This window comes from Tenrec ecaudatus, chromosome 2 (assembly GCF_050624435.1).
Source record: "Tenrec ecaudatus isolate mTenEca1 chromosome 2, mTenEca1.hap1, whole genome shotgun sequence".
NCBI classification, from domain to species: Eukaryota; Metazoa; Chordata; class Mammalia; order Afrosoricida; family Tenrecidae; genus Tenrec; species Tenrec ecaudatus.
The window spans coordinates 137,439,694-137,451,688 of record NC_134531.1 but is presented as its reverse complement, the minus strand read 5'-3'; the positions used below and the strand labels follow the sequence as shown (position 1 = coordinate 137,451,688).

General features: G+C 56.9%; 1 protein-coding gene across 3 annotated transcripts; it reads left to right on the top strand.

Annotated features, from left to right (window-relative positions):
• Positions 1-238: 238 nt before the first annotated feature.
• IRF1 (interferon regulatory factor 1) lies at positions 239-6,710 on the top strand. Of its 3 annotated transcripts, none has more exons than XM_075541527.1 (10): positions 239-449; positions 1,450-1,541; positions 2,475-2,574; positions 3,218-3,394; positions 3,500-3,549; positions 3,648-3,780; positions 3,942-4,049; positions 4,503-4,552; positions 5,346-5,481; positions 5,783-6,710. In XM_075541527.1, the coding sequence occupies exons 2-10, from the start codon at positions 1,455-1,457 to the stop codon at positions 5,902-5,904; spliced, it is 963 nt and encodes a 320-aa protein (XP_075397642.1). In that variant the 5' UTR covers positions 239-449; positions 1,450-1,454; the 3' UTR covers positions 5,905-6,710. The 3 variants fall into 3 exon arrangements, with proteins under 3 accessions (XP_075397642.1, XP_075397640.1, XP_075397641.1); XM_075541525.1 differs by having other exon boundaries at positions 5,780-6,710; XM_075541526.1 differs by lacking the exon at positions 239-449 and adding an exon at positions 752-928 and having other exon boundaries at positions 5,780-6,710.
• Positions 6,711-11,995: the final 5,285 nt, after the last annotated feature.

The following is an 11,995-nucleotide window of genomic DNA, read 5'->3' as shown; positions in this document are numbered from 1 at the left end:
GAGTGGCAGCCGGCGGGCTGGGCGCTCGGTGGCCCTGGGGTGGCGGTGCCCGACCGGAGGGGGTGGGGAGAGGCAGCCGCCCTGTACTTCCCCTTCACCGCTAGCTGTACAACAGCCTGATTTCCCCGAAATGATGAGGCGGCGCCGGCCAATCGGCGCCCGCGCGGCTCCTAGGGGGCGGGGCCGGGGAATCCCGCTAAGTGTTTAGATTTCTCCACCGCGCCGCTGCCCCCACAGAGCGCGCCACTCCTTCGCCGAGGTCGGACGTACGCCCCGCGGGCTCCGCCGTGCAGCAGCCCGAGCCCTGTTCGGCCGAGGCCAGCCCCGCGCCGCGACCCCGAGGCCCAGGCAGCCTCCGCCTTCTCCCCCGCCCACCCGCCGCGCACTCCCCGCGCCGCAGCCGCCGCCTCGCGGGGACCCTCGGACTCCGCATCGTGCCCGCCACCGCGGTGAGTCCGCCGTGCCGCGGGGAGCGGCGACGGCGTCGAACAAAGGCCCGCGGGGGACCAGGAAGTCGGAGCCGAACCTCGGCGCCGGCCGAGCCGCGGGCGCGCGGCGTTGCCGGGCCCCGGCGCGGACTCGGGAGGGCGCTGGAGGGACGGCGAGCGGCGGCTGCGCGGGGAGGGCGGGCCGAGTCCTGGACCGCCCACCCGGCTGAGGTTGCAGGCCCCCCCCCACACCCCCCCCCGGCTGCTTTCGCAGATTTGTGTGCACCGAGCCGCCCCGGGCGTCTGGTGGGCCGGTGTATGTCGGTCATGCGCATCCACACGGCGCGCCGAGGACTCGAGTGGGCGCCCGGTGCTCCCAGCGCCGGCTTTCCGCGTTCCCGGCTTCTTGCTCAGGCCCCGGACTTTGGGGTCTCTGTGGGGGCGGGGTTTGGGTGCCCCTTGGTGTGAAGCGGCCGTGAACTGCTGGGGAAGTGCCACCGGTGCGTCTTCGGCCACTTGGCCGCCTGGGGTGGAGAGTTGAAGGGAGAGGTGGGGAAGGCAGACTGGAGACTCAGCGTCCCGGTCTGGGGCAGCCAGCCGGCTCTGTGACTGTCAGGGAGGCGTAGTGGCTTCTGTCCAAGAGGAAATGTCCAGGACGCAGAGTGACTGCTTGCCCATTAGGGAAGGTGCCCCAACTAGGCTGGCAACAACTCGAGTCATAGAAATATTGTCTTGCTTTCGAGCAAAAGGAACCCGCCTTTTTCAAAGGATTTGAACGTGGTGGGGGAAGTACTGGTATTTGAGATATCCTTGTGATTTGTCTCTTTTCTGCACAAAGCTCTGGGACCCACCTCCTCTTGGAACCAATTTGGAGGGCAGTTTTATTCTAGGGATCATTACAGTACCCAGCCGCAGGGGTCAGAGTGTAGGAGGGGAAGGGAGGCCCTTGACCTGGGTACAAGGCGGTGGGTAGTGCCCAGGTGCTGACTCCAAACCTGAGTTCTTCGTCTTCTCTTTGCAGCCAACATGCCCATCACTCGGATGCGCATGAGGCCCTGGCTAGAGATGCAGATTAATTCCAACCAAATCCCAGGGCTGACCTGGATTAATAAAGTGAGTGTTACTTTTTTTATTCCCCCACGCACCCTTTTAATCCTTGCTCTTTGGGGACCAAAACTTCAGATGCAGCTCTAAAAGGGAAGTGGTGAGGAGTCAGGCAGCTGCGGTTCCCAGGGGGTCACGCCTGCGGGGTGGGGGGTGGGGACTGCAAAGAAGGTCCAGCCCAGGGCCCACTTGCCATCCTCCTGCCTTCCTCCCTTTCTGGGTGTGGACAGGGCCACCTCCCGAGGGCACTTAGAGCTTGCTTGCTGGTCTCCCCTGAGGGAGGAGATACCCCCACCCCCACATACACACACAGGTGTACACGCATGCACATAGGTATACATGCACTCACAGCATCCTACAAGGCTCTAGATGGGACAGATGGGATTCAGTGAAATGGAGGGGTTAGTTAGCAGGGGACCCAAGACTCGACCTTGCACCAATTTGATTGCACTAACCTAAGAAGCGTCTGGCTGATATAGTCAGGACAGCACTGACGCTGCATACTTGATCATTATGGTTGTATTTATATTACTAGTTAGTCCTCCCTGGACATTCACTCCAGGCCCAGCACTGGGCTAAGTATTGTTCCTGGCATTGTGTCCTTTAATCTTAGGATAGGCTTGCAAGTGGAAGGCCCCACAGTGTCTTTTCATGTGGCTGCTGACTTGCCAGATAGAAGCACCCAGAGCTTCCAAACCAGGGAGACCTTTGCTGAGCCGATGGTTCCAGAGCTACTGCCACCCCTACCACCGGAGAGATCCAGAGTGGCAGAGTACCCTGCTTAAGCCCATCTGAGGACGGGTCAGCTCAAGCCAGATGTCGGGGTGGAAAGAGGAAGTCAGCTTTTCCCCAGACCTGGGGGCTGGGTGAACTCAAGCTCAGAGGCTGTGGTCTTGGCTTGTGGTGGCTGTGAGCTGATGGAGCCATGTGTGTGCTGTGCAGGAGGAGATGATCTTCCAGATCCCGTGGAAGCATGCCGCCAAGCATGGCTGGGACATCAACAAGGACGCCTGTCTGTTCAGGAGCTGGGCCATTCACACAGGTGTGTGCGCTGGACTCCGGCCCAGGAGCCACTGTGGAGGAAGTCCGGGGAGTATTTCTGTAACAAGGCTCGTCATCGGGGTCCCTGAGACTACACAGAAGGCTGGTTGTGTGGTTGGGAGCAGGCTTGTGTTTTCTGGGGAGAGAGCACCTGTCGGTTTCACCCAGTTTTCAGGGACTTGTGAGGTCAGCATCCAATGAGCAGTGGCTACAGGAAGTTTGGGACTGAATTACAGTACAACCTGGGCCATCGCTGCCTGGAGCCAGGGCCCTGCCAGAGACCCAGGCTTTGCTGTTTCTTGGCATCGACCAGTGTCCTTGGTCTTGGTTGGCAGCTTCCTTGAGGGATGGGCTTCTTGGTCCACCTCAAACCACTTAGTAATAACTGTTCTTTGTTGCTCTCTCCAGCTCTTCTGCTGGGAAAGATCAGATAAACCCAGTCCCTAGATAAACACCCTTTGGCTACTGACTGCCCAAGCAGGGGGAGTGGGTATGGTCCAGCACTGTGCCATTCTGGGTCCTGTCTCAGTAAGGCCTGAAGAATGTCACCAGGGATACCTGCCAGCCTGCCCAGGTCATCTCTTACCTTCCTCTTCCCATGTATCCATGGGCCTGACTGCCTTTTCTGCTCCCATGTTGTCCAGGCCGATACAAAGCAGGGGAAAAGGAGACAGACCCCAAGACATGGAAAGCCAATTTCCGCTGCGCCATGAACTCGCTGCCGGACATTGAAGAGGTGAAGGACCAGAGCAGGAACAAGGGCAGCTCGGCTGTGCGGGTGTACCGCATGCTCCCCCCGCTGACCAAGAACCAGAGGAAAGGTATCCAAGGGTCTGGGGCTGTGGGCAGTCCTCGGGGTGTGGGGGTTAGGGCAGGGGAAACAGAGGGACAGCTGGGACTGACAGCCTCTCCGCTGCTGCCTACAGAAAGAAAGTCCAAGTCTAGCCGAGAGACCAAGAGCAAGTCCAAGAGGAAGGTGAGCCTGGTCCCACGCCGCTGGGCTCTGGCTCTCCAAGGGCTCGGGTGGGTCGTAGAGGAAGTGGGCCTGCTCTAAGCTGCTGCCTCCCTCTGCAGTCATGTGGGGACTCCAGCCCTGACACCTTCTCTGACGGGCTCAGCAGCTCCACCCTGCCCGATGACCACAGCGGCTACATAGCTCACGTGTGCTTCGGGGAAGACCTGGATGTGGAACAGACACTCACTCCAGGTGAGGTGGGCTGGTGGCAGGGACCCGCGAGCTTGTGGAGGGGTGGCTGTTCTGTCATTGAAGAGGCACCCAGCTGGTGGGCGGTGGCATGTTCAAATGGGCTGCAGGCTGGGATGGGTGGAGGCACACAGCCCTGACCTATGGCCTCTGCTGTCCCCCAGCACTGTCCCCGTGTGGCGTCAGCAGCACTCTCCCCGACTGGCACATGCCTGACAGCACCAGTGACCTGTACAACTTACAGGTGTCACCCATGCCTTCCACCTCTGAAGGTTTGTGCTCCTGGGGCCTGTCCCAAATGCTAGACGTGGGTCCTGAGTGGTTTCCTGAGGGAAGGGGGTGCTCAGAACTCCCCTGACGAAGCTGATGAGGCAAGCCACGGGGTAACCAGAAGCCAGTGCAGAGCGGGCCGCAGGCTCTGGTGGGCTGGGGGGTGGGGAGAAGGCAGGAGGCGCAGCCTGGGCTCCGTGTTGGGGAGCTGCTGATTCTCCCGCCCCCTCAGCAGCCCATTCTGAGGATGAGGAAGGAAGGCGTAAGAAGTGGCGTGGCTGCATTGTTGAAGAGGCCAGTGTCCGCTTCTGGAATCTCTCTAGCGGGCAGATGTGCTGGTGTGTGTGTGTGTGTAGGCGTGCTCTTAAGTGTAAGGACAGTGGGACCCAGTGGGCGGGGTCTGCTGGGGAGGCGTGGCTGACAGTTGTCCCTTCCCTGCTCTTTTTCACCCACAGCTGCCACAGATGAGGATGAGGAGGGCAAGCTCCCTGAGGACATCATGAAGGTAAACCCCTTCCTCCCTCTCCTTTGGAAAGCGGTTGTTTCTGGGGGAGGAGAGAGCCCACCCGAGGGCAGGCCGCCTCTGCTGTGACTGAACTGCACACAGAGTCCCACAAAAACCGCCTCCACATGGCTCGGGGCCACCAGTGGGAAGGACCGCATGAAGAGTGAGGGCAGGCAGGGGGCCTGGTGTGTGGTGGGCTGTCCTGAAGGAAGTCTCAGGGCCACGAACACCCCTGTGACTCAGCTTCAGCGCTGGCTGTGCCGCCCCAGCTCTGCTAGTCTGAGAAATGCACATCAGGTTCTAATCATTGGCTTTTGAAATCTGTATCATGACAGCATCTTGTTTTGGCTGTTTTTTTTTTTTTTAAAGCAAAGTGTTCTCTGGTTGTTTTTTTTTTAATTGTTATCATTAGTCATTCTTTTGTTTTTTTCCCCTCCTCGGTTTTGGTTTTCTCAGTGAATGTAGGAAAAAAGTCAGTGCAGGAGTTGTCCCCTGGTTCCTCTCCCTCAGCACAGAAGAGCGAGACAGGGGAGTGGTTCTTTCTCCCTAGCCTTCCAAGTCCTCTTGTCTCGCTTTCCTGCCCATTGATGGGAGCTGTTGGAGTGTCCTTACACTGTCCAGGGGGCCTGCCTATCTCTCCCCACTGTCCAGGCCTGGGCCCTCGCGAGAGCCTGAGAAAAGGGCCCAGGTGTCATCTCAGCTGGGAAGCTGTGCCCAAAGAGAGGCAGGGTCGGGCAGGAAGAGCGGTGGCGGGACATGAGTGTGTTAATGGTTTCCTGGTCCCCTGTCCCAGCTCTTGGAGCAATCGGATTGGCAGCCAACCAATGTGGATGGAAAGGGGTACCTGCTCAATGAGCCGGGGCTCCAGCCCCTCTCTGTCTATGGAGACTTCAGCTGCAAAGAGGAGTCTGTTGTCGACAGTGCTGGAGGTAAGAAGCCCTTGCGTGTCCCTACGACTTCTTGGAGAGGGGAGAATAATGCAGGGGTGGGGAACGCTGAGATGGGGAGGGCCAGCAGAGGTCCAGCACCTTTCCCACTGACACTGGTTTGGGGATGGGCGGCTTGAGAACTAGCTGTCTCTTCCATGACTTGAGGCTAAGCTTAAAGAAGAGCAGATGGTTGCTGTCTGTGGCCTTGGGTAGGCTGGAAGGGGGTCAGAGGGGTGGGAAGAATGCCAGGCCTGGCCCTCAGCCCCCAGCCTCACACACCCTTCCTCATCTCTTCTAGCAGAGGTTGGGATGAGCCTGCACCGAGTCTTCACCGATCTGAAGAACATGGACGCCACCTGGCTGGACAGCGTGCTGACCCCGGTCAGAGTGCCCTCTATCCAGCCCATTCCCTGTGCACCATAACCAGCGGGCACCCTGGTGGCTGTGGTACAGAGAAGCAGAACTCCTGTGGGCCCCGTTAACATGGCAAAATGTGACCCCACGGCCTAACGAGGCTGGGCTCTCCCTCCTAGGGGCATCAGGCGGCTCAGGGCTTGGCAGGCCAGGGCTTGGGCTCGCTTTTGGGGCTGAAGTTGGACCTGCCTCCCAGGAAGAAAGGGTCCTGAGGCCAGTGGTTCAAGGTGGAGGATGTCCTCACACGGAAGTCAGCTAAGAGCTTCACCCTCAGCGCCCAGTGGCCACCCAAGAGAGGTCCGGAGCTGACCTGAGGGGCACAGACCACTGACCTCAGAAAAGCATCCCGCCAACCCCCAGGGCTGGTTCTGCACTAAGAGACAATTGCACTAAAGTGGCTCTTGTTCCCGAAGACCTGCCTCCCTTCCCAGCTGAGCCGTGGGGGACTGTCCCAACGCCAGTGACACGTGAAGGAAAAACCGGGAGTCCTTCAGGAAGCGAGTGCTCCCTCCGCCTCCCAGAAACTGCCCTGCTCGCTCTGCACCCGGGCTGAGGGAGTGGAACTCAGCACTTTTCTTGTGGGCCCTTCCACCGTTCTGATGCCAGGCGTACACTAAGGTTCCCCAGCTCTTGGCCGTCGCGTTTATTTATACAGTGCCTTGCCCTGCGCCCGCCCCTCGGCAGGCCCAGGGAGGGTAGTGTGAGCACCTTGGTGTGACTGAGAATTTGGGAACACCACCTAACCACTAAGTCATGTGTGACTACACGGACCTGTGTGTACATATGTATATTTCTCCTTTTATAAAAAGCTTTAATTATCTACAGTGGGTGTGGCCTTGTCTTTGGCGGTGGTGGTGGGGGGTGTGGTTTAGAGCTGAATTTGACCTTTGGTGGAAACGGGCTCAGATGGGGTCGCTCCGTGAATGTTGTCACTGGACCAGGTCACCATGGCTGTGATTAGGCTGGGACTCCTAGGACTGGGTGGGGGTGTGGGGCGGATAGAGCTTCTTGGTGGTCCTGCTGAATCCCAGGCCAGTAGACTTCCATGTCACTCCAAGAGTTGACTCTTGGGCCAGTCCAGCAGATGCCAGTCCAGAAAAGGCCCTTGAGGCTGCCGTGCCAGGCATTCCTTGCTGCTGTGGGGCATCCATTGGTGGGGTATGTGTGTTTGTGTGTGCTCATATGCACGTGCGCCCTATCTGTGCTGCCCAAGACAGGCATGGCCACATATGGCGGTGGACTGAGTCAAAATTTTAGTTTCATCTCAGCCAATTGCAATTTAAATTGTCCCATGTTGCCTGGGCCTGCCTGAGTGCACATGCAAACACAGGTAACATACGGATCGTGGGCGAGGGCACAGGGTGCTGGGGTGGGATGGGAGGCTCTGCTAGTCCAGAAGTATATTTTATTTAAAGAGCCAGAAATGACTCGGTGCTGAGGGTCTTGGTTACGCTGTGAGACAGATTCAGGCACAGATGGATTCAGAAAACCTCGAATAAGCGGTAAAATTGGCTCTTGGTTCTGTGACCTGGCCGGGCTACTGCATGTGGGATCTCGTTTGCTCAGAACTGATTCTGAGGAGGACCGTTTGGCACCCACAGGCAGGGCATGGCAGTCCCTTCAACTACTTGCACCAGGATGGGAGGTCTGCATGTGGACTTCAGCCCTCTCTCCCTGCAGACTCCCCTGGGGTGGAGACCGCAGCCTGCCCAGGGAAGTCATTGGCATCGTGGCGCCTGCAGCAAGTGGGGCCATGGCAGTAATGGGGCTTCTCAGGGCAACCAAGTCCCACAGACACAGCCTCCTTATCTCCAGTCCAGGACAAACTACAGTGGCCAGCAATGGCCCTTTTGAGGAGTTGGCCTTTCACGGGGGAGGGAAGGCCAAGTGGAAAATGATGAGGTAACTTAAAATGGGCAAAGGTCACTCTGACACCTGCCAAGCCAGGACTTTCTCTGGACTTGGGTGCTCAGAGGACACAACAGCGAATGGCACGGGGCCTCCTTATTGGCTGCGTGTTCGGCCCTGGCCCCATTGCAATCCTTATCCTTTAGAGTTCCACCTGGATTCTTCAACTGTGACCTTGCTTGGAGGCAGAGGTCCCCCGGCTCCACCAGGTTCCAGCTCTTAACTGGGAAGAGTTGAACAGGGGTGATTATCCTCCTATGCCACCTTAACTGGGGGCTTGCCAAGGTCTAGTGTGGATCTTCCAGCTTAACTGCTGGTGGGTCTTCTCAAGCCAGATGGAGGGAACTGAGAAGCGATGGTCGTGAAGAAAGGCGCCCGCAAGGATTGCTTATAGCTTGTCCTTAAAACCTAATCCTTGACAGTTGGGACTGGGAACAGGGAAGCCCAAGGGCAAGGCAGCTCCGGAAGTCTCTCAGATTTCAATGCACAAAGTTTGCCGCTTGTAAATTGCCAAGTTGTGATTGGAGTTAGGTCCATTAGAACCCACTCTTTAGAGCCATGATGGAGCTTTAACATCCCAAAGTTCTGATGACAAGAGCCTTAAAGATGTGATGGCTAAAAAAAAAACAAACCCAAAACAAAAAGGATGTGATAGCTATTGTACAATTTTCTTGACTTGAGTGAACTATGGAATGATATATTTATTAACTCCCAGTTAATAACTTTTTTTTAAAAAAAGGAGAAAAAGATAAAGCTAGGACTACTAGATGAACACATCCCAGAACAACGTCTGAAGATGCAGAGTTTGAGACCAGAGGTGCTGGAGACCGGCATGGAGATCATAGGATGGAGCAAGAGAAGCAGTGCCAAGATTCTGAAACAGAGAGGAGTGATAGGGAGGCTTCCTGGATCAGGAAGACAGAGGCCGAGGGTCTAGCAGCCAAAGGAGAAAAAAAAAAAAGGGCCCTAAACAATTGGAACCAAATTCCTGGAATGTCCCCCAAACTATATTCTCCATCACAAGGGACCAAACCTGGAGTAGCGTGGAATAACTGGAGACCTTCAAGGATGGCACGCGATCTCATTGGCCCCTAGCCCCAACCAGGGCTGTCAGCCCTTCCCGGAGGATAAACACACCTGAGCATGCTGGCAGCTGGCCTTCATCATTTCAAACAGTGCTTGAGATGGAGCAACAGCAGTGGAGCTGAGCTAGGGTCTAATAGGGTAAAGCCCTTGTAAAAAACGGCCAGTGGCTTGATTCCGTGGATCATTCCCAAGCATTGTCTGAGCATGAACGGTGGTGGGGGCCCTTGGGCGAGGCAGTCACAAGGCTGTTGAAAGATCTGCTTTGTAGGGGTCGCAGTGACATCACTGTCAGCAAGGACTGCTTTCCACTGGACTCAACTGGCCAGGGGGCTCATCCACAGCAGCCAGATCTCCCGTGTTGGGCCAAGTCTCTAGATGTTGAAGGGCGTTTCTGGTTAGGGGGTTCCATGCCTTATTCCTAAGATGCCATTCAGCTCACTCGACAACAGGGAGAAACGCTGGAAGCTAGCAGAGGGGTCAGAAGCTCTTTCGAGAAGGCAGATGCACACCTTCTCAGTTCATCAGTTTTCAACATCTCGGTGAGTTTGTCTCAGGTTGTGACTCCAAACATACAAGCTTGCTCAGATTCCTCTGGATGTCTCTAGTGGGGCCAGCCATGGACAGAACTGGAATTCTGGGAAACAAACTCTAGGCCTGGTCGGAGTGATGCCCCTGGCCATTTGGTCTTCTGTTACATGGCATGCCCACTAAAGGAAACCCAACCCACTGCTTTCGAGTAGAAACTGAACCACAGCCATGCTACAGCAGAGTAGAACTGCTCCTTGGGGTTTCTGAGGCTATACAAACGTCTTTACAGAAGCAGCCTGCCTCCTCTCTCTCCTGAAGTGGCTGGAAGGCTTTACACCACTGGTCTTTGGGTTAGCTGCCCAACGCCTAACCTACGGTCCCACCCAAGATCCTCACACCATGTACAGATCCCCCCCAGCCCTTCTGGAATTAGTTGGGCTATGGGTTTCCTCCAGGCAGCCCTGTTGGAGCACTCGATGCTACTATGATGAAGAGCCGGAGCCTTGGTCTCCGGAGAACGAGTCTTGACTTGGGTGGGCCTCATCCTCCGGGTGGGTCTGTGTGAACTTCTTCGGGACTTAGCACTAACCATTTCTAACTCTGTCACCTGCCTAAGGGACCTTGGTGGCACCGTGGATTCCTCGTTGGGCTGCTAACTGCAGGGTCAGCAGTCTGAAACCACCAACTACTCCTTGGGAGAAAGCTGAGGCGCTCTACTCCCGTAAGGAGTTGTCATCTCAGGAACCCACGCGCCCAGATCAGTCGATGGCAGTGAGTTGGGCTTGGTCAGCTGGTCTTCCTCAGAGATAGAGAATGAGGCGCTAGTGTATTCTCATTTCTAGGGGTAAAAGTACCTGGCAGGGTGGGACTGGGCCTTGTCAGTCAAGGTTCCATTGTGGGGCCAAGTCTAAGGGCATATTTGACTGGCCATACGGGTTTCCTAGCTCCAGGCAGCTCTCAGAGCACCTGCTCTTCTGGGGGCGAGGAGAGGGAGGTGCCTAAGCTCGGTGGTGAGACAGGTCTAGGGAGACAGTGCTGTGCCAAAGTGAAATTCAACCGGGGAGTTTCTAGAAGCTGCGGAGCCAGGGAGTGAGGGCGGAGAGGTAGAGACGAGGCCAACTCTGCCATCCATCACCCAACGAGATGACCCTCACATGCTGAGAAACAGGCCCCGTCGGGAAAGTCCTCCCAGGCCAGCAGCACAATGACTACAGCCCTCGAGGGCTCCCTTCGTGTCAGGCACCCCAGCTGTTCCCTCACATGTCCACGGACCAGGAAACCAAAGCTCAAGGGACACCAGGGATTTCCCCAGATGACTCAGCTCGTCAGTTCGGAGCCTGGATTCTAACCCACATGCGTGTCCACAGCCAGAGCCCAGGCTGTTTCTATAATTCCAGGCCTGCCTACACAGAAGGAAATGGGTCTGGGGAAGTGGGAGTTTAGGAGAGAGGACCGGAGCAAGGCACTGCCACACTGTACCAAGAGAGCATTGGGTGGTGGGGTGGGGGTAGGAGAGGGGGCATACAGGGAAGGTGGCAGAAAGCTGCGGCCACGCCACATGGCTCAGAGCCCAGCCCCTCCCTTCAGCTGCCCTGCCTGCACTCACAAATCTCACCCCACCCTCCTCTCACGCCAGGCAACATGGCTCTGCCACGATAGGGCCCAGGGCCCCACAGGGGGAGGTGGGCTTTGTCATCCAGGGGAGCAGAGGTAATGTCCCACCTGTGCCCTGAGACCCCCTGTCCTTTCAGGGGACTGAAGCAAACAGACCTGTAATGTGGCCTCAGTGCAGGGGGCAGCTCAGCCACAGGAACCTGCTTGCAAACTTGTTTCAGCCCCAGGGCCCTCTGGCAGCAGGCCTACCTCAGCCCTGGGTTCTATCGGCCACATCTCTGTTTGAGCAAGGCTACTGGGGTACGCCTGTTCTCTTCCTCTAGGCCAGGCTCCTTGTTGAGTTCTGAGGACCTCCAGAGGCGTGGGTCCTGGGTGATTATATGAGCCAGTACTACACAGGGGTACTAACTCCGCGCCCAAGGCCAGAGTCAGTTTCTGCCATGGTTTTCCAGTGCAGCTGGAACAGAAAGACAGCAAGTGGTGGGTGGCTTTCACAGACATTTATTTTCTCACAGGCAGCCAGAAGTTCAAATTTAGGGTGATGGCTCTAGGGGCAGGCTGTCTCCTAGTCCCTCTGAGACTAGGGACTAGTGACCCCATCTCCTCGACCCCAGCAGACCCCATTCTTCTGCCCCATGGACAAGGCAGCCCTGCCCTTCTCAGTTTTAGGCAGCAGTCCTACGCTCTGGAAATGAGTTGGCAACGATGTAACTCTGAAACCTTGGGGGTGTGCCCCACCGTTTGGGAAGCAGGAACCCATGGCCCCGCTTGGTCACAAGAAGAAGACATGGCTTCCTACGCGCCTTCTAACAGGTCTGCTGACCCCTGAGCTGCTCCAGGGCCGGTCCTTTTCGCCAGAACAACAGATAGCATGTCTTTGGCCTGTGGGCTGCCTGTAGATTTCTAAGCTGAGGCAAACCGTGTTGTCTCCTGCTTTCTCGGTGCCCTTCAGTCTAAACCGGGG

Bases quoted from the DNA above. Each gene is read 5' to 3' on its own strand.
- IRF1 (XM_075541525.1), top strand. From the start codon at position 1,455: ATGCCCATCACTCGGATGCGCATGAGGCCCTGGCTAGAGATGCAGATT. The intron at 1,542-2,474 runs GTGAGTGTTACT...TGTGCTGTGCAG, and splicing joins GGCTGACCTGGATTAATAAA to GAGGAGATGATCTTCCAGAT. The intron at 3,781-3,941 runs GTGAGGTGGGCT...GCTGTCCCCCAG, and splicing joins GGAACAGACACTCACTCCAG to CACTGTCCCCGTGTGGCGTC.